At 36.6% G+C, this 22978-nt stretch overlaps 1 protein-coding gene across 2 annotated transcripts; it reads right to left on the bottom strand.

Moving 5' to 3' along the window:
* Window positions 1–250: 250 nt before the first annotated feature.
* Window positions 251–2546, bottom strand: LOC106094104 (gamma-glutamylcyclotransferase). 2 transcript variants are annotated; one of them, XM_013261292.2, is made up of 4 exons: window positions 2359–2546; window positions 1945–2267; window positions 909–1042; window positions 251–652 (listed from the first exon to the last, which is right to left on the bottom strand). In XM_013261292.2, exons 2-4 carry the CDS (start codon window positions 2047–2049, stop codon window positions 337–339), a joined length of 555 nt encoding a protein of 184 aa, XP_013116746.1. In that variant the 5' UTR covers window positions 2050–2267; window positions 2359–2546; the 3' UTR covers window positions 251–336. The 2 variants fall into 2 exon arrangements, with proteins under 2 accessions (XP_013116746.1, XP_013116745.1); XM_013261291.2 differs by having other exon boundaries at window positions 1945–2215.
* Window positions 2547–22978: the final 20432 nt, after the last annotated feature.

Below are 22978 nucleotides of genomic sequence, written 5' to 3'. Positions count from 1 at the left end.
GAGGAAAGTAAAATAACACTTAAGCAACAGTTCTTGGAATTCAATGAATTAAAGCACTATTTGCGAAAACCATATCATGGCATTCCTGACGACAGATGTTCAACAAAATCTGCACTGGTAATTTATCCACAACTTCGTTGTCCTGGATAGATATCATTTTTATACAAATATCATTACCCTGCAGTATAAAGTACTAAAATAAAAGACAATAAAAGACAGGACACCCAGTAGAATAACTTAACCATAAAAATTTCGTTTTAACCAATTTTTTTTTTCTAAAAATTACATTACATTTTTGTACATTTTGTTTCATATGGACCATTAATGCTTATACATTTAATTCAATTTAATTTTATCTAATTCAAGTTCCTTTTCAAAATAATCAGCACTTTTTGTATTGTGTTTTACTTTCTTTAACCACTCCACATAGTCCGAAGGAATACCTGTCTCCAAGGCTCCTTTAACCAAAGTCTTCAAGTATGTTAGCGACGGTTGTCGCTCCATAGGCACCTCATCTGCAGACATATTTTTAAGATTTGTGGCAGGCTGATCGCATAAATGATAGGCACGACAATCAAGGCTTTTGTTTAAACTTGAGCAATATACCGAAACGGAAATGGGGGTGTAGATGCCACTGTCAACACCTTCTTGTCTAAAAATAAATATAATGTATTGAGAACTCATAATAACGCAAGAATTTTTGCAATAAACTTTTTTTGAGAGATTCCGCCGAACCATCTATCGTATGAAATAATTAAAGTTTATTTACATATATATATATATATATATATATATATATATATATATATATATATATATATATATATATATATATATATATATATATATATATATATATATATATATAAGATTAATTTTTAATTACTAAATCAATATTATAAAATTACTCATCCAAATGTTTCATGTCGCAACCATCAATTTCCCATACAGCACCCCATACAAAATCATCCTTTGTGGGAACAATGGTGGCAGCAGCACCATTCCATCTTTTTGAAGGGAAATAAAAATCCAAGCGATAATTCTAAAAACAAAAAATAAATAAAGAAAAGGTTTTTTGTGGTTTTTCGAACATCTTCCAGCTCGTGATCATATTCAATGCTTCCTAATCAAAGAAAAGCATAGCAAAGAACTTCTAAAAGTTGAGCAAGTGTATGTTATTATTTATAACACTCTGACTGACTTGGTGGATCATGTTTTCCGCTACGCCATGTATCTTCATCAACACCTTCATTAATTCGAATTGATTAAAAGTGCCCTATATACCCAACGATTTTTGAGTACGGTGTATAGCATGCTTTTGTTTCAAATAAGGTCAACAAACTCTTTTTATTGTGAACTTAAACATTCTGTGAATGTCACTGCAAGTGCTTTTTTTTGCTTAGTCCGCATTGACCTACAGCTGGAACTTGCAAACTACCGATAATCACAACATTCGATAGTTTCAATAACAAATATCGATAGTATCGATACTACCATTAATTTCCCGTTACCTATATTTCAAACGAAAATGAGAATCAGGAGATCAATTTATATAGAAACGAAATCAATGCACATACCAAATAAAATCAAGGTTAACAAAGTCAGTTGGAAGTCATGAGTGAAATCATCGTACAAAATTTTAGTCTAATGGGATGAAAGTTACGCCCTCTATAGGCGCAATGTATCTTAAAGGATACATTTAGTGCTTATTTTTGTTAAGTTTTGCAAAAATGTTAACTTTTGCGATAGTGTCCATCGGAAAAATATCAAACGGTATTCAGCCAAAAAATTAAATATCGATAGTCCCATCGACAGCGACGGGCCTACAGCATTGAATATGATCTCGAGCTGAAAGATGTTCGGAAAATTACGAAAAGATTTTAAAGGTCAAAATAAAAGAGCGCAAACAGACAATACAAAAAAATTAAAGTCTGATTTTTTTACCTCCAATTTCCCTGGACCCATTCGAATCGCCGTAGGATTTTGAAGATGCAAACGTTTTGCCAACAAATTGCTGCCAAAGCCAAAGTAATAAAATTTTGAGGCCATTTGGTTTGTGTCTCCGCAATAAGCTGCTTCATTAAAACTTCAAAAACACTGTTAACAGTGCAAGTGACAAAAAGCTTTTTTCAAAATGTCCCAACTTTTCGTAAAGCATTGGCAAATGTTAATTATGTCTTTTATGTATATTTTGGCCTGTTGACGCAGCTGATCACTAAAAGGCAACAACACAAAGTGTGAATACTTCATCTATATAAAAATGTCAACTGTTGTTGTAAACAAGAACATTAGCATGGTGATAATAAAAGCCAACCAATATGTAATCATTGGTTATATCAATTGAATTTTCTGACTTACCTTCAGTGTATATATGCACCTATTTTAATAAATAATACTAAACTCTTTTCGAACATGCAACACTTTTTGTTTATTATTTTAGTTATTGGAAAAAATGCATGCTTTTGCTTTAACTTCTACGGAGGGAATAAAAAAATGAAGAACTTTTTCTTTTATTTCGACTTGGTATTGAGGGACTTGTAATTACAGAGTTGCCATCAATATGATTGACATTTAATAGCTGGATTACATGACATATGTTGATGTACAGTAAGCCACAAAAGAGTGTAAACTATTATAATTGTTACACTCTTTTATGCTCATAAAAGATTAAACAAACGAAAGTATAAGACATTATCAATAAAACTCGTTATAGATATACTCATTTAGAAAAATTTTTTCATAAATTTTCATTAACGAAACTAGTGAACTAGAAAAAAACACATTCAGTTGTGCGGTAGTCAATTGTTTTTGTTTAAATTAATATTTTTCATAAATGGTGGCAAAACAGATGACAACTTCTTGTCGAAAAACGTTTGATAAATTAAAGATCTTTTAGTGAAATACAATGCTAACTTGTCTAATAGTTTAACAATATAAGTGCCTTTATCTTAATCCCATATGATCCCATATTGGGCTATTGGTGTACTCCATTCTTGAAATACTTTATTTCAGCCCGATATGCTCATGATGTCTGATTTAGTGGTGTTTTCGGGGGAGAGGTGGTCCCCCAGATACTTGGCCCTGAAAAAATATCAGGATCGTGCTCTTCTCTCAAATACCATTTATTTAATCCCCATATTGCCATTGGCTTAAGAGCAGTTTACAGGATGAGGCGTCCCCCAAACACATGACCCTAAAATAGGTTATCAAATTCGTTTTCAAATCTCAAATACCTTTCATTTAAGCCACATATTGGCATGGTTGAAAATTTTTTACCCTTTGGGGGTTTTGGGAAAGGGGTGATGCTCTAAATACATGGTCCTTAATTTGGATATCAAATTCGTATTTTACTCCCAAATAGCTTTATTTGAGCCCCATATTGCGATGGTCACTAAAAAATTACTGTTTGTGGGGTATTTTGGGAAAGGGGTAGACCCCCAGAAAATTGGTCCCGAAAATCTGTATCAATTCTTGCTCTACCCCCCAATACCTTTCATTTAAGCCCCACATTTTCATGGTCGGTAAATATGGCCGATAAGGGGTGTTTTGGAGAGTGGGGTGGTCCCCCAAATTGTAAGCCCTGAAAATATATCAGCAACGTGCTCTATTCTCATAAATCTATATATTATTTATTTAAACCCCATATTGCCATTGTCCTCAAAATTGGATATAAAATTCGTTTTCTAATCTCATTTAAACTTCTTATTCCAAAGGCAGGAAATATGTCCGGTTTGGGGTATTGGTCCTAAAAACTATGAATATTTAGTTCCACTCTCTTTAAGACCCAAATTATCTTGGTGAGCAAATACGTCTTATTTGGGGGTTGTTATGGTGGTGGGACGTCCCCTAGACAGTTGGTCCCTAATGTTGATGTCAGATACGTCGTCTACTCGCAAATACCTTTTATTTGAGCCCCATATTTTCGTAGAGGGGAGTGTTTTGGGGGATGGGCGGCCACTTAGTGAGTTGGCCTTGAAAATATATATCCGATTCGTGTTCTAATTTAAAAACGCTCTTGTTTGAGCGTCATATTCCAATAGTCAGAAAATACGTCCTTTACTTTCCCCTTTCTCCCAAAGACCTTTCATTTGAGCCCCATATTCCTGTGGTTGTAAATTTGTCCCCTTTGGGGAATGTTCTTGGTGAGAGGCTGCCCCCCAAAAACTCTATCCCATATTTGGATATCAGATTCGTATTCTACATTTAAATACCTTTTATTTAAACCCCATATTCCCATGATCAGTAAATAAGTCCTCTTTGGAGGGTGTTTTGGGGAAGGGGTGGACCCCAGAAACGTGGTCCCACATGTGGATACCAGATTCGTATTCTACCCGCAAATACCTTTCATGTGAGTCCCATATTACCATGGTCGGTAAATATGTCCGATTTAGGGGTGTTTTGGTGCTTGGGGTGGTCCCCCTAGCACTTGGCCCGACAATTGGATATCAGATACGTTTTCTTATCCTAAATACCTTTCATTTGAGTCCCATATTGTCATGATTGGTTTAAATATATGTTTGGTAGGTTTCAGGGTGGGGCAGCCCCCCTAGGTACCCCATCCGAAATTTGGATACCAAATTTTTGTTTTTAGGGTACTATATGAAAGCACACAAAATTTCGCTTAAATCGCACCAACCATCTCCGAGATCTGGCGTTTCTTAAAATTAGGGTAAGGGGGAGGGTCCGCCCCCCCTTTCAGATATCAAAAAATGTAGTACCCTATTTTCACCACGGGGTCATTATGCACCATCTGTGAAAATTTCAAGAAAATCGGTTCAGCTGTTTCTGAGTCTATAAGGAACACACAAACATACAAACAAACACAAATTGATTTTTATATATAAGATGTGTGGGTTTTTTTATTTCAAGTTCGGCCGGGCCGAATCTTATAGGTGGAGGCACTATGGATCGCATTTGTCGAGTTCTTTGCGCGGTATCTCTTTTTAGGCAAAAAATGCTTTAGGCAAACATTTGAACGCTATACATTGTAAAAGTCATTGTGTTATATTTCAGTCCATTCGAATAAGAATTGCGCCTTGTAGAGGCTCAAGAAACAAAATCGGGAGATCGGTTTATATGGGAGCTATATCAGGTTATAGACCGATTTGGTCCATACTGGCGCAGTTATTGGAAGTCTTAACGGATCACTACATGCTGAATTTCAGTCATATCAGACAAAAATTGTGGCTTGTAAGGTCTCAAGAGGTCAAATCGGGAGAACGCTTTGTATGGGTGCTATATCAGGTTATAAATCGATTTGAACCGTACTTGGCACAGTTGTTGGAAGTCATAACAGAACACTACTTGCATGTTTGAGTCAAATTGGACAAAAATTGTGGCTCAAGAAGTTAAATTGGGGGATCGGTGTATATGGGAGCAATATCTAAATCTGATCCCATATGGCCCATTTGCAATCCCCAACTATCTACATCAATATTAAGTATCTGTGCGAAATTTCAAGCGGCTTGCTTTACGCGTTCGATAGCTATCATGATTTAGACAAACGGGCGCACATGGCTAAATCAATTCAGAATGTCGAAACGATCTAGAATATATATGTTTTATGGGGTCGAAGATCTATATTTCAAGGTGTAACAGACGTGATTAGATTAGTATACCCCCATCCTATGGTGGTGTTTATAAATATATCATTTAATTTTTTCGCAAAGCAGCAGATAAATGTCAATTTTAGGTAAGTTTCAATTTCAACTCATTGTTATTTTTCCTTTGTTTTCATTTTAGCCATTCTATGCGGTAAATCAAAAATAAAAGTATCCATGGTTTTTTCCAGCAAATTTATAAATTTGAGATAGATTATTTAAACATGTGAATGAAAAGTGAAGTGTGTAACAACCCCCTTTGTTAGCGAAAATGGTACAATGGTGTTAGGCTGCGGCTTAGCTCGCCGAATACGGAGGTTCTTCTTCCGCTTAAAGCTGTACATTTTAAATCATTTTGTACCTTTTTAATTCTACTGTTATTCTTATGGACCGGAAATGGGCTATTGATATTAAGTTGGAAACAGATATGCTTTTTAAATTTCGTTTTGCCATACCCACAGTCATTTTTAAATTCAGCGATAATGCGGATTCCGCTATAATGAGACTTGGATGTTTAGTCTCCAAGGCAATCCCACCCCATATGACATTTCTGTCATCCGTGATATTTCCGTTGCCTAGACATAATGGGAAATATCCCAAAATCGAACCATCAATTCTGACTCACATAACCGTTACTTTTCATCCTTTAAAAAAAAATCTAACACATAATTAGTTAGTATTATATATCAAAATTCACATTTTCATTTTCTAAGAGGGACTTAATTTATAAAAAAAAACAAATAGTAACAATTTGGATTTCCTAGGAATATTTAACAAGATCTTATATGTAACGAACACTATATATGTTGTGTTGTCATTTCGTGTGTCCTTTCTATTTTCTTTTGACATTTTCTATTTTGTGGATATTCACAATGGTGATTTTCAGTGGCACAACCTATACATGAGCGTAGGACGTACAACAGGGTTTGCCATCCGTGCACCAGAACAGGGTTGTATGTGAACGGCCAGGGTCTGGCAAACTATCACTTTCGAGAGAGGGGTTGCCATGAAAGAGTCCGAGTTTGAGCAATTTTCCAGAGACATATTTTTTACAGTCATTTCATTTTTACTGAAATGTGACTGATTTGAGGGAACGTAAGCGTGCACATGTTCTTTTTCGTTTAGACATCTATACAACTCACACCTTTTAGCTCCACCCAAATTGGAGTGTTTAAACATCAAGTTGAGAAAAGATTTTTTATAAGTGGTTGAATTGAAAAGTTTTCGTTAAAGTTAATTAAATTACTGACTAATGTGCGATAAGTTTTTTTTTTTTTGGATTTGAAAGATTATTCAAAGGTAAGAAAGTACATCGTGCTTGTTGTTTTGTACAGGGAGTCGAATTGTTCCAAATGACCATGTGGGAAGAAATTCTGACGGATTTTTGTTTTTTTTGTGTAAATTCTATAGAAATTGTGACGTGATTGTTAAGTAAGCTTAAATAACTAATTATTTGGCAGTAATTTACATGAAATACGAAGTCTTTGTTTTTAAACCCCTTTTTGTTGCTGGTTGCAGTAAATGTCACTACAATTATTTTCCAGTAATTTGCAAAAATTAATAGGAATAATTGTGAACGCGTATATGCCATTGTATTTATTGGGATGAAACCACTACTACATATTCTATGGACACGAAGTACATAGATATATACCAGCCCAGTGCATGTGCGGAAGACACAAAATTATGCAAACAATATCCAATTTTGGGAATATCGAAAAAAGATTGGGTCTATTTTGACCAACGACACCTGTTGACCATTACTAATAACAAAAAAATAACTGAAAGATGGGGCCTATTTTTACTGACAACATCTGGCAATTAAAAGGCGCAATTGAAATACTGGATCTTTAAATCCCATGGTAACCGGTTGTACGCACCGGATTGACCCGATGGAATTCTCATCGGCAAGGGCTGCCGCCTCAGTGTACGTGTTTGTCTTTTTTCGTCATGGGAGAGGCACATCCCGAAGTGCCTTCTCTACACGCTTCTGGCCCATGCCGGGATTGAAAAGAACCCCGGACCCTGGTTCTGTTCGGTTTGCCAGAACCGCCTTCATCATCGGTCGGTGTCGGTGAGGTGTAACCGGTGCATGGAGTGGGTACATTTCCGATCTTGCTCTGGCCAAACTTCACTACGAGAGTATAGTCATACTGGCTATGTCGCAAGGTGCTGTGCGAACATGGCCAGCAGTCGGTCACAAGCGCCGTCGTCGTCGCCTTCGGTGTCCTAGTCTTCGGACTATGTGACCTCCCCGACCTCTCCCGTACGGCAATTTACGCAACGGCAGCATCCTAGCCCTAATATTGTCAGGCCAGTGCCGGGAAGTGTTTCGTTCTTGCAGTTAAACTGCTACGGACTGCGTGGCAAGTTCGATGAGATCGTCGACTTTATGAGCCGGAAGAGCATATTGGTCGCAGCAATCCAGGAGACAAAGCTGACCAACACCTGCAGCTTGCACAGTTGCCACGGTTACATGGAGGTGGGGGATTGGCCTTCGTTATACACCATTCCGTGCAGTTTAGACCTATCTCGCCTGCGCTTGACGCTAGTGACCCCTACATGGAATGTATGGGGGTAGCAGTCAGGTCTGGTACTGCTGAGATAGAGATATACAACATGTATATACCGCCGGTTGGTAGCTGTGTCCCGATTAATGGCCAGGCTTACAACCCCGACATAAGTGGGTTGCTATCTGGCCATAATCATCTGATTCTAGGGGATTTTAATGCGCATCACACGTCATGGCATTCTCCCCTAGGTAACGACCAGCGTGGCATAGCTTTGGCAGAGCAGATAGATAGCTCCACGTTTTGCACGGTGAATGAGGATGCCCCACTAGGATTACGAAGAGGTGCAACAGCTCTCCAGACATCTCCATTGCATTCCCTGATCTCCTGAGTGACGTATCCAGGCAAGCCGTCATCTCTTTGGGGTCAGACCACCTCCCCATAATTCTCACCATCGACCGACCATCCGACTTCATAACCTATGAGCGCCGGTTGTTTATCAATTATAAAAAGGCCGATTGGACTGGATTCAGAGTGTATGCCAATCGCCGCTTCAGTGAACTGACCCCCACTGACCAGTGGCAAAGACGCTTGAGGCATTATTCCTCCCGAGTTCACTGTCAGTTCACTGAAGCGGCGATTGGTATACTCTCTGAATCCAGTCCAATCGGTCTTTTTATAATTGATAAACAACCGGCGCTCAGAGGTTATGAAGTCGGATGGTCGGTCGATGGTGAGAATTATGGGGAGGTGGTCTGACCCCAAAGAGATGACGGCTTGCCTGGATACGTCACTCAGGAGATCAGGGAATGCAATGGAGATGTCTGGAGAGCTGTTGCACCTCTTCGTAATCCTAGTGGGGCATCCTCATTCACCGTGCAAAACGTGGAGCTATCTATCTGCTCTGCCAAAGCTATGCCACGCTGGTCGTTACCTAGGGGAGAATGCCATGACGTGTGATGCGCATTAAAATCCCCTAGAATCAGATGATTATGGCCAGATAGCAACCCACTTATGTCGGAGTTGTAAGCCTGGCCATTAATCGGGACACAGCTACCAACCGGCGGTATATACATGTTGCATATCTCTATCTCAGCAGTACCAGACCTGACTGCTACCCCCATACATTCCATGTAGAGGTCACTAGCGTCAAGCGCAGGCGAGATAGGTCTATACTGCACGGAATGGTGTATAACGAAGGCCAATCCCCCACCTCCATGTAACCGTGGCAACTGTGCAAGCTGCAGGTGTTGGTCAGCTTTGTCTCCTGGATTGCTGCGACCAATATGCTCTTCCGACTCATAAAGTCGACGATCTCATCGATCTTGCCACGCAGTCCGTAGCAGTTTAACTGCAAGAACGATACACTTCCCGGCACTGGCCTGGCAATATTAGGGCTAGGATGCTGCCGTTGCGTAAATTGCCGTACGGGAGAGGTCGGGGAGGTCACATAGTCCGAAGACTAGGACACCGAAGGCGACGACGACGACGCTTGTGACCGACTGCTGGCCATGTTCGCACAGCACCTTGCGACACAGCCAGTATGACTATACTCTCGTAGTGAAGTTAGGCCAGAGCAAGATCGGAAATGTACCCACTCGATGCACCGGTTACACCTCACCGACACCGACCGATGTTGAAGGCGGTTCTGAACAGAACCAGGGTCCGGGGTTCTTTTCAATCCCGGCATGGACCAGAAGCGTGTGGAGAAGGCACTCCGGGATGTGCCTCTCCCATGACGAAAAAAGACGAAAAGACGTACACTGAGGCGACAGCCCTTTCCGATGAGGATTCCATGGGGTCAATCCGGTGCGTACAACCGGCTACCATGGGATTTAAAGATCCAGTATTTCAATTGCGCCTTTCGGTTGCCAGATGTTGTCAGTAAAAATAGGCCCCATCTTTCAGTTATTTTTTAGTTATTAGTAATGGTCAACAGGTGTCGTTGGTCAAAATAGACCCAATCTGTTTTTGCGATATTCCCAAAATTGGATATTATTTGCATAATTTTGTGTCTGTGAGCACTTTAATAGGTATATTTATCGATTAAATTATTCCGCACATGCACTCGGCTGGTATATATCTATGTACTTCGTGTCTATAGAATATGTAGTAGTGGTTCCATCCCAATAAATACAATGGCATATACGCGTTCACAATTGTTCCTATCAATTTTTGCAAATGCCGAATCTTAACGTTTTGTACACAGACCTAATCCATATTCATAAAAAATTATGGTGGCTTAATAAAGTACTAATAGCAATTTGCATTAAAAACCGTATCCACAAACCATTTAAAGCATATTAGGGGTTTAAGAAAGCTTTGTTCAGTGGGCATAAGTTATTGTAGACTTCGACCTTCTTTAACCGAATAATAACGTTACTTATTGTAAATTATGGTTGCTTAATAAAGTACTAATAGGAATTTGCGTTAAAACCCGTATCCACAAACCATTTATAGCATATTAGGAGTTTAAGAAAGCTTTGTTCAGTGGGCATAAGTTATTGTAGACTTCGACCTCCTTTAACCGAATAATAACGTCACTTATTGTAATTTCTGCATACACTCGAAAAATAATAATACTATCTTACAAAATATTTCTGTTGAGAAAACAAAGAAAATTTTTACAAGACTTTAGAAAATGAACTCCTAACGATATGCAGATAATTATATTTTATACCACTTTATTAATAAACACTTTTTTTACAAATTTCACAAAAACTATTTCTTCATGTGTCTACGACATATAATCAAAAAAATTTGGAGCGGACGATTATACATATTTTGAAACATGGCCATGATAGTCCCAAATAGTCAAAAGCAGAAATAAACATTTTTTAATTATGTACGGTATAAATCGTGCGATTGCAAATCCATTGGAGTACATTGAATTCATAAAAAATTCATTTAATGAGTTAAAGGCGTCGTATAAGCAATTTGAAATGTTCCGATGGCTATTTAAGCAAATTTTGTAATAAAATCGTCGGGCTAACTTTTAGTGATGCAAACAGAACAAATCCAACATCCGACTATGCAACGATTCATAAAAGAAAGAATTTTTTTATGTTAAAAATTGTGTGCTTATTATATCCTAGTTGCTTGTGATAAGAACAAATGCATTTGTTCTTTGTGTATTGCAGTTGTTTTATATAATATTTACACAAATAAGTTTGATAATATCTGGAACCGATTGTGAAAAAGCGACACAATAACAATTTTTTTCGGCACTAGCACTAAACGACAGCAAATAAAAGAATAAAGAATTATGTAGCTGGATTATAGGTTTTTGAATACGAAATGCTAAAGTGTATTTATAGTACAATAGTCGTTTTATAACTTGAATGTTTCATTACAAAATTTTTGTGAATACGGCTGTAAGTATCCAAATTTATAAAAATCGCAAAAAAGTTGGGTCGACTATTTGTAGGTTATAACTGAAATATTGGGCCAATTTTTACTAACGACATCTGTCATTCAAAAGGCGCAACTGAAATACTGTATTTTTACGAATTGCAAATTTTGGACTTCTAATCCAAAGGCATACAATATGTATATATACAGTATTCCGTTGTGGCTTTCGGATGCCAGATGTCGTTACTAAAAATAGGCCCAATTATACTTTAGTTACAAGTGTCGTTGGACAAAATGTACCCAATCTTTTTGAGCGATATTCCTAAAATTGGATATTTTAAGAATAATTTTGCAACTGTGAGCACTTTAATGACATATTTAACGATTAAATTATTCCTTTGGTCTATAGAATATGTAATAGTGGTTCCATCCCAATAAATACAAATGCATCTATGCGTTCAAAATTATTCATATTAAAGTTTGTAAATGCCGAATCTTTACGTTTTTTACAAAGACCTAGAATACAATCAAATACGGCATTTGCAAAAGACAATTTTGAACGCATAGGTGGCATTGTATTTATTGGAATCGCACCACTATCACATATTCTATAAAAAGTACATATATATTAGCCCAGAGCATGTGCGGTTTAAACTAATTTATGAATTTATTGCTTTAAGGGCTTACTGAGGCAAAATTAAAGTTTTAGTGCCCAATTTTAAAAAAATCGCTAAAAAAGATTGGGTCCATTTTGACAATCGACACTTGTTGACAACTATTTGTAACTAAAATATAACTGAAATATTGTGCCTATTTTTACTGACGATATCAGGCTTCCAAAAGGCACAATTAAAATACTGTAATTTTACGAATTGAAAGTCTTTGACTTCTACACCATAGGCATACAATATATAAATATACAGTATTTCAATTGCGCCTTCTGGATGAGCACTTTAATACGTATATTTTCGTTTAAATTATTCCGTACATAAAAATTTCCTTTTGTCTTAAGAATATTTGAAGAATAAATACTATGGCGTCTATCCGTTCGAAATTATTTCTATTAACGTTTACAAATGCCGAATCTTAACGTTTTCTACAAAGACCTACGACCGTATTCATAAAAAAGTATGGTGGAAGGAGGAATTTGCGTCAAAAACCTTATTCACAAACCACTAATAGCCAATTAAGGGTTTAAAAAAGCTTTGTTCAGTGAGCATAAGTTATTGTAGACTCTGACCTTCTTTAACCAAATAATAACCTCAGTTATTGTAATTCCTGCATACACTCGAAAAAAAATAATACTATTTTACAAAATATTACTGTTGAGAAAACAAAGAGAAATTTTACGATGCTTTGGAAAATAAACTCCCAACCATATGCAGATAATTATATTTTATACTACATTATTAATAAACACAATTTTTTTTTTTTTAAATTTTGACAAAAGCAATTCCTTCATGATTCTACAACAGATAATCGAAAGAATTTGGAGCGGAAGCGTACATATATTTTGAAATATGGTCATGAAGGACCCAAATAGTCGAAAGCAAAAATAAACATTTTTTAATTAGTGTCTCCCATTTTTTGTACGTTGTAGATCTATCTATTGGAGTACATTGAATTCATAAAAAAAAAATCATTTAATAAGTTTAAGGCCTTATATAAGCCAATGTGAGTTGTTCTACTGGTTATAACGCATTGCAATTTGAGACGTTCCGATGGCTATTTTGCAAATTTTGTCGTGCTCACTTTTAGTGATGTAAACTATTGGGTTGCCCAAAAAGTAATTGCGGATTTTTCATATAGTCGGCGTTGACAAATTTTTTCACAGCTTGTGACTCTGTAATTGCATTCTTTCTTCTGTCAGTTATCAGCTGTTACTTTTAGCTTGCTTTAGAAAAAAAGTGTAAAAAGTACATTTGATTAAAGTTCATTCTAAGTTTTATTAAAAATGCATTTACTTTCTTTTAAAAAATCCGCAATTACTTTTTGGGCAACCCAATAGATAAGATAAATCCAACATCGGACTCTATAAATATAAAGAATATTTATATGTTTAAAAATGCGTGAATGATTTATCCTTGTAGCTTGTGACAAGAACAAATGCATTTTTTTCCTAGCAAATTGCGGTTTTTTTTTTTAAATATTTTTTACAAAAATAAGTCCGATTATATTTGGAACCGTTTGTGAAAAAAACCCGACGTAATAACTATTTTTTTTCGGCACTAGCACTAAAACGACAAAGGGTTACCAAAGCAAAGTAAAGAATCGCACTTTAGTTATTCAGCTGGATTGTAGGTTTTTGAATGCGAAATTCTAAATCGGGTTTATTGTACAATAACCGCTTAACAACTATTGTGCACTTTAATGCTTCATTAATAAATTTTTGCGAATACGGCTGTAAGTATCCAATTTTAATAAGATCGCTAAAAAAGATTGGGTCCACTATTTGTAGATGATAACTGAAATATTGGGCCAATTTTTACTAACGACATCTGTCATTCAAAAGGCACAATTGAAATACTGTAATTTTACGAATTGAAAGTCTTTAACTTCTACACCATAGGCATACAATATGTAAATATACAGTATTTCAATTGCGCCTTCTGGATGAGCATTTTAATACGTATATTTATCGATTAAATTATTCCGTACATAAACATTTCTTTTTTTTGGGGCTATTTTTACCAACGACATTTGGCAATTGAAGGCGCAATTGAAATACTGTATCTTTACATATTGGATGTCATTGGTCTAAGATTACAAAATGGTTGTGGTCCCAGCTAATGGAAAAAGGGGCAGTTTGGTAGTGGCAAAAATTTAATATACCATCATACCGGGAAAATTCGTTATTAACTAAAGGCCGGTACTATGTTCGTACTTTGCGGTTGAGAATATGGTTTTTACGAGTACTATTTTGAAATTAAAAAAATCTCAATGACATCATAATACTTTATTAAAATTTTTTCATAATGAGGTGGAAATGTTCTATTGAATAAAATTTACAAATTTTTTTGCTTCAAAATTTATTATCTCAAAAAAGTAATCGCGAAAAACGAATATAATACCAGTGTTAGTGTAGTGTAAGTGAAAAAAGCATTATTGAAAAGCATATTTCCTGCTGTTTTCAGACAGCAAAATTTTGATTTTAGCTATTATATAGTTAACATTCCAACATTTTCAATCTTAATTGAATTGTATTTTAACAGTAAGAGAGTGACTTGTGCTTTCTTTCTATATTTTTTTCAAAAGTGGGTCATGGAAGACATTGAATGAAGAATGAACTTAAAGAAAAAGTTAAAATTTTACTGAAAAACATTATTTACAAAATGTTATTATGATTATTTTAAATATATAGTTAACATTCCAACATTTTCAATCTTAATATTGGGTTGGCCAAAAAGTAATTGCGGATTTTTCACATAGTCGGCGTTGACAATTTTTTTCACAGCTTGTGACTCTGTAATTGCATTCTTTCTTCTGTCAGTTATCAGCTGTTACTTTTAGTTTGATTTAGAAAAAAAGTGTAAAAAAAGTATATTTGATTAAAGTTCATTCTATGTTTTATTAAAAATGCATTTACTTTCTTTTAAAAAATCCGCAATTACTTTTTGGGCAACCCAATTAAATTGCATTTTAACAGTAAGAGAGTGACTTGTGCTTTATTTTTGGGTAATACTAATTCTATAATTTTTTCAAAAGTAGGTCATGGAAAACATTGTAATGGGGCCACCCGTCGTTGGATAAGAAGTTGATATCTGAAGAATATACTAAAAGAAAAAGTTAAAATTTTGCTGATTTTTTGTGCGAAAATGAAGAGAAACGCATTATTAGAGACAGTGTTTGTCCATCCATAGGCTTGGAAATTGTTCGCAAAATATTACGGGATAACTTTTATGCCCGAAGTCTAGGAAAATTTGTACTTTTGAGAAAAATACATATCTCACAGATGTTATAATTTGTAAAATCTCACAATAATAGGCCATTCGAAAAATAGAGATACATACTGTGATTGGATGAATTAAAAGAACTGTAGAACTCTAAATATTTTTTTTGCAGGGTGGCCCTGAAAATGTTTGAAACGTTCGTAGAAATTAATAATATAGTCCTCGATATCCAACTAAAACGGAAGAACATTGTGGATCAAAAGTAATGGCTTAGGGATGTCTCTCTTAAAAAGGTGTTGGTTATATATATTTGGTTTCGCAAAATCATGAATGCATCCCAATCAAGTGAATTTCAGTAATGACCCGAAATACACCGATCTTTTAGCAATAAGGTGGTTTTTTAGGAAATAATAATGATCTTATGGAAAGATCTGCAATGCCATCAGATATTATTTGAAAAGAAAATTTGTGGTGTGCTATCGTAAATGAGATGGCTACATAAAAAACCCAAAATTAGTAATAAGTTTTGTGACGTATAAGTCAAGGGCTTGGCAAACAATACGAAGGAAAGATACAAGAATATAGTAGATTCGGTGGAACGTCTTTGTGAAGAAGTTTTTTATTGGTTGCCCAATAAAATAATAATTAAAAAGGATGTATTTGAAGACATTCGAAATCGATTACTTTTTAACAAATTACGATACCATCATCCAATTTGTACTTACGGAACGGAATTAATCTTCGAACAAAAACTCTCTCCCAAAGGGATGCGATCATAAGACCCCAGGTAATAGGCTACGTTGACTTTCCTTTCCTGGAAGGAATGAGACGAAGCAATACCATTTTCGCCTATGAAAAGATTTGCAGGTGTCAATGTAAGGTTAGAACGAGTAAAAGCGTGCTAAGTTCAGCCGGACGGAATATTAAGAACCCACCGCCATGGATTCTGCAAAAAATTTATTGAAAATAAATTTAGTTGAAGAGCATAGTTCAATTCTACATACCAAACTTCTATCAAACCAGCAAAAATCAAAGCTTTTGGGAACCGAATAAGGATGATCGAGAGATACGTTTACATGGGAGCTATATCAGGTTATGGACTGATTTGGCACAGTTATTGGAAGTCACAGCAGAACACTATGAAATCGGACGAAAATTGCGGCCCGTAAGGGCTCAAGAAATTAAATCGGTAGATCTGTTTATATGGGAGCTATTTATTTCAGGTAATAGACCGATTCGGATGGACTTAGCACAGTTGTTGGAAGTCATAACAGAATACTTCGTACCAAATTTTAGCCAAATCGAACAAAAATGTCGGCTTTAAAGGGCTCAAGACGTCAAATCGGGAGATCGGTTTATATGGGAGGTATATCAGGTTATAGACCGATTTGGACCGTACTTGGCACATGTTGTGAAAGTTATAACAGAACACTACATGCAAATTTCAGCCAAATCGGACAAAAATTGCGGCTTCCAGGGGCTGAAGAAGTCATATCGGGAGATCGGTTTATATGGGAGCTATATTAGGTTCTTGATTGATTTGGACCGTACTTGGTGCAGTTGTTGGAAGTCATAATGGAACATCACGAGCGAAATTTCAGCCAAATCGGACAAGAATTGCGGCTTCCAGGGGGTCAAGAAATCTAATGGGAGACCGTTTTATATAGGAACTATATCAGGTGATAGACCGATTTGAACCGTACTTAGCAAAGTTGTTGAAAGTCATAACGGAACAATTCATGCAGCTAAATCGGAAAAAAATTTCGGCTTGTAAGGACTTAAGAAGTTTTTTTCTAAGAGTTATCTTTTTCAGTGTACTTTATGGGGTCTTAAATGAATATTTCAAGGTGCTACTAACGAAATGACTAGATAAGTATACCCCCCTCCTATGGTGGCGGGTATAAAAATTGCGATGTTTAATAAAGAAACTATTTCGAGGCAACCCGGCACGGGATAACTATTAGCACCATACAGGTTGGAACATTGAGCTCCAAAGTGTGTAGTGTTCATCACGGAAGCCTAGCTGCCAGCTACGGGGTGTGTCCACAGGTTGCGCATGGTGGAGTGCTCCATACGGAGTAGCTGCAACTACAGTCGCGGACAATCTGCAGTATTAAGTGAAGAGTCTCAGTGAGAAACCGGACGGCACCGGATCTTACATAAATACAGAGTGCCAATGATGCTCTATATGACAAGGCAAGTTATTGCCGCCTTTAAATAACTAATGAACATCTTGTTCCCGCAGCGATACAGGAACGATCTTGCTCATCTTTGGAGCTTGACGAGGATCTTTCGCTTGTAGGCCTCTTGCGTTCGACGGCGACAAACAGGCTATAAGGGGAAATTCATATAGAATTAGATCTTAGAAAAATTCTTGTCATATGTTTCTTAAAGAAAACGTTAATAATTGTTTGTTTAAAACAATATCAATAATTTTATCTATTGAATGAATTATATTGTAATTTTTGAGGAGGCCCTGGCTAAGCTAAATTTTGTCTTTGTGCAACATTATTAAAAGAAAGTTTGTGATTAAAAAAAATTTTACTGAAATTTTGTGTGTGTAACAAATATAATGTACATTTTTTTCTTCAGACAAATAATTTTGTCTTTTCAAGGTCTTTGTCCGTTAGGACGAATATTATTAAATTTCTCAAATTTTGTTTGTTTCTCTTTCGAGACGAGCTCAATGATAGGTGATTTTCATTGTAAAAATTGAATAGGGAAGCCAGAGCTCGCAACACACACCAACCGCTATGGGACGTGTTTTGTCTTTGGTTAGAAGACTTTTCATCCATGGTGTAATGGCTTTAAGGGCCGTACGTTGATATGTTCTAATTACAAAAACGCCTTTATGATACAAATACCCCATTAACCACTCTCGACAACCCTGTATATTAGCTGCACTTTTCCCAATACATGTGTTCGTGTAATGACAGATGTTTGGCGGCCTGCAACAATTTCACTACTTCCATGGTAGCACATGATTTAGTGCATCTGTTGGAATTTGTATTGATGGCTCCGAACGCTAGATGTTGTCTAGGCTTTCGCTGTTACCCCCTGTGCCCAGGTTCGAATCTAGGCCGGGCTCCGCCGAACTTTTTTTAGTTTTTGCCTGTTAGGTCGAAAATCATTAAAATTCCCAATTTTTGTTTTCTCTTCTTTCTCTTTCGAGACGAGCTCAATGATCAGATATTTTCTTTGATTGCTCTTTTGGTTTGGGGGCTTCCGAAACCAAGCCCCCCATGGTTACTTCTCTGTACAAAACCTTTCTCCCGATTGGACATTTAAAAACACTGAAAGCGAAATTTTTTTTCCGATTTGGCTGCAATTTTGCACGTAGTGTTCCGTTACAATTCCTAATTAGTATATAATATGATTAGCTCCAATATAAACCGATCACCTGATTAGCCTTCTACGGCTCCTACAAGTTTCAACTTTTGCCCGGATTAGTAGAAATTTGGTCCATCTTGTATACATTTACCACCATATTTATTCCAGGTATTTATTCCATATTTTCCAGGTTCCTAGGATTTGGGCCGACCGAACTTAGTACGTTTTTTACTTGATAAATTTTATAGATGCTCACTACTTTTCTAAAATGGAAATAAAATGGAAATTGAAGCTTTAGCTTAGTAATTCTATTTTGCCTTCTTTTCTGAAAGTGCTAAAAGAAGTCAAATGACCACTTCATATTGCTCTGGCAATTAAGTCCCCTTTGCTTCCACAACAACTTCAAGAATTTTTTTTAATAATTTGGATTATGTTCTTTTTCTCGACGAAGAAGAAATTACTTGAGAACAGAGAACTTTTGTTTTCCTCTCCAGAGCAATTAAATTGTAATTTACTTGTCTTACTTACTTGACTTAAGTTGGACCTTGAGGTATCTTTAGTCTTGCCCATCAAGACAGGAGTAACTTTTTGCAAAATTTTTTGCTTTTTGCATACAAATGCTTATTAATTTAAATTTAGCACTATGGCTGAAAGCAGCCAAAAACTTTTTGCATTCAAAGAAACAATTTTCATAATTCTATGTTCTGTTTGTTGTTTGAGGGCTGTGTGTTCTTTTCTTTCTTTCTTTTTTGGCCATCTTAAAGGAAAAATCGACAAGTATCCAAGTGTTAATTTTCCTTGGAGTTTTTAAGGAGCTAAAATGAAGTTTTTTCATTGGACGCAAGACCAAGACAGCATGTTTGCATAGTATCATCTTAACAACTCTCAAAAGGGATTTTATTTTACTGTGTGCGAGTGTTGTAAAAAGTTTCAACTTTGGCTTTTGCCCTTCTTTCTCTCACTCACCCTGGACTTTGTCAGAAAGTTTCGAATGCATTTGACTTGGCAGTTGTAAAAGGTACTCCCACCTTCCAGAAGTTAAGGATAATCTGCAAGACATCCAGTAATGTAAAATGGTATATAATGCATTGGACAATAATAGAAATGTTCAAAGTGGTAGAAATGTTCAAAGTGGTAAAATGCAATTTTGTGTAGTTTTACAAAAGTTTTGTAAACACGTTTGCATAAATATCTGTTTGGCATTTGGTTTTACAATCAAGCAATACAAAGTTTCGAAAACCCTACACAAATGTAAGAATTGTAACAAGTAAAAACTTGCTAAGATGGAACGGGCCGAATCCTGGAAACCCACCACCATGGATTCTGCTAAAAGTTTACACCAAAATAACCTAGTTAAAGAGAAAAGTTGTTCTTTACGTACGAAATTTTTTCCAGACTAGGGGCCATAGAAGGCTAATCGTTCGATTTTTTCAATACGTCAGCTCAGGAAATAGGTTTATATGGAAGCTATATAAAGTTATACACAGATTTGGACCATACTTGAAAGTCGTAACAGAACACGTTGTGCACAATTTCAACCCAATTGGATGAAAACTGCGGCATTGATGTCATATCGGGAGATCGGAGCTATATAAGGTTATATACTGATTCGAACCATACTTTTCACGATTGTTAAAAGTCATAAAAGAATACTACGATCAAAATTAAAGCCCATTCTATAGCTTTATGCTTTCGACCATGGTGGGTATACAAATAGATATCAAAAACTTTCGTTCAGCTTGTAACAATCGAAATATTGATCCGGGACCCTTTAAAGTATATATTTATTCTGATCGTCTTGGCATTCTGAGTCGATCTAGCCATGTCCATCCGTCGGTCGAAATCACAATAGCGTTCGAGCGAAGATATATCCTTGAAAGTTTGCACACATACTTCTTATTGATGTAGGTTGTTGTGGTTGTAGCCATATTTGCGTGTTGAGGCGGCGATCCTCGTCAAGCTCTTATAGGTGTGCAAGCTCGTTCCGGTCTGTACGACCGATCGCCGCTGGAAAATGATGGCCATTGGTTATTTACAGGGTCCAAACCTCGCCTTGTATCGATCATCATAAGCACTCAGTATCATCAGCAGTCTGTGCCGCCCGGCCTCTCACTGAGACTGTCCACTGAACACCGCTGATTGTTCGCGACAGCCTGTGTGAAGCTCGTAGTTATCCCGTGCCGGGATTGATGTAGGTCGATGGGGATTGGAAATGGCCCATATCGGTTCAGATTTGAATGTAGTCCCCATATGAACCGATATCCCGATCCGACTTCTTGAGTAACCGCAGTTGTTATACGATTTCCAAATGGGCCATATCGGTTCAGATTTGGATACATGAACCGATCTCACTATTGATCTTCCTGAGCATCTTGAGAAGCCACAATTGTTATCCGATTTCGCTGGAGTGTGTTTTTATGACTTCCAAAAACTGTGCTAAGTACGGTCCAAAAACGGTCTAAACCTGATATATGTAGCTCTCTATATAAACCCATCCTAGAAGCCGCAATTTTCGCCCGATTTGGCTGATATTTTGTACGGAATTTTTTGGTATAACTTTCAGGAACCATGCTGGTTCTACCTAAAGCGGTCCATATCCTGATATAGCTTTCACATAAATCAATGTCCCGATTTGACATCTTGAGCACCTGGAAGCCGCAATTTTTGTCCGATTTAGCTGAAATTTTGTATGGAGTGCTTTGTTAGGACTTTTAACTTAAATGGTTAGTATGGTCCAAAACGGTCTATAGCTTATATATATATGATCTTCCGAATAGACTTCTGCGACGCCCAGAGGTTGACATTTTTGCCTGATTATGCTTCATTTTAGTACATAAACAACATGTATGCCCTTTAACTTAGTTCATTTGATTAGGTTTTAGGCAAACTCCATGGTGAGCTCCCATGATTCGGTCATGTCGTCTGCTCTTCAACACCAGAATAAACCCACGCCATCATGTGTTAATATGAAACTACATTACGTCACAATGGGAACAGCACAGCTAAAAGCTTCATTACACGGCATATAGTTGTCTTATGACATGTCAAATTTAGCACATGTTGAGTTGTAAATTTCGTGTGATATAAACGAAACTATCATATGAAAATAAAATTTTAAGGTTATGTCATACGAAAATAACATACAGGTGTGATAGCAAAAATTGGCAATTTTGACAAATACATGTGACTACAAAAAGTCCCATGTCATAAGACATCTACATTATGTGACAAATTCCTTTTGTTTAGTGATTTTTAAGTTCTCCCACATTGGGACGAAGTTCAACATGTTTCCTAAAATTGAAAGGAAACTTCAATCCCTCATTTCATAGCTTTCATTTGCTATCACTATCATTCCAAATTCAGTTCCCAAACTAAAGTTCTAAGCCTTTAGGCAAAATTGCCAGGTAGTTAAAATCAATCATACGCTTCCTAGTCTCCCAACAAGTTCTTTCCATTTATATCCCTTTCCCAACCGAAATGTGATTTCCATTTAAAACCTACTCCATCTGCATGCTTGCCATAATCCCCTAAAGTTGTTTTACTTTGTCCTTATCAAAGGAATCCTAACAGAATTGTGGTTTTTATAAGTTCATGTCGAAAGCCTAAAAGCATGCTGCATACATGCATTTTATGCACTTTTATGCCTATACAAATACAAAAGTCAATTTTAATTAACCAAACATAAATGCAATTGCATGTTTCGAAGTGCAGTGCATTATCCCAAGAACACTCCTCCATAAGAGTCCATATATGGCCCCTTCTCACCGTCATCATGTTGACACAGTGTAATGCAACATGTTAATGCCAAGTTAAACAAAAAGCTGTTGCCGGTTTGCCTGTTGTTTATTGCATCAGTGACGCCGCCGCCAACCACTGAAAAACCTATCGATGTGCAACACGCACAATTTTAAATGGCCATACAATACCAACACTTGCAGTTTTAACGCTTTTACCATCGAGTATTGGTTAAAGCATTTAAAACTAAAAGGCTTACTTGGCCGCAAAGGATGGTGACGTGTAGTGGTGTAGTGGGAGTTTTAAATGGTAACCATCACGGCCAGCTCGTTAATAACCTTGTTAACGTTTTTAATTAAAACGGCAAATATTTGCCAGGATATGATATGGTCAACATGAACGACATCCTCATCATCACCAACAATTTCAGCCACCATTATCAACGTGGTCATAGCTTGGCTAGTGATTTATTGCCAACAAATTGAATAACACTTTGCCAGCGCCCTAGCAATGCAAAGGTAATGACTACGCCATAAGGATAATGGATGACTAAATTTTTGTT

This window comes from Stomoxys calcitrans, chromosome 1 (genome assembly GCF_963082655.1).
Source record: "Stomoxys calcitrans chromosome 1, idStoCalc2.1, whole genome shotgun sequence".
In the NCBI taxonomy this organism is placed as follows: Eukaryota; Metazoa; Arthropoda; class Insecta; order Diptera; family Muscidae; genus Stomoxys; species Stomoxys calcitrans.
Note: the sequence above shows the minus strand (reverse complement) of the source record. Positions and strands in the feature narration are given on the sequence as shown.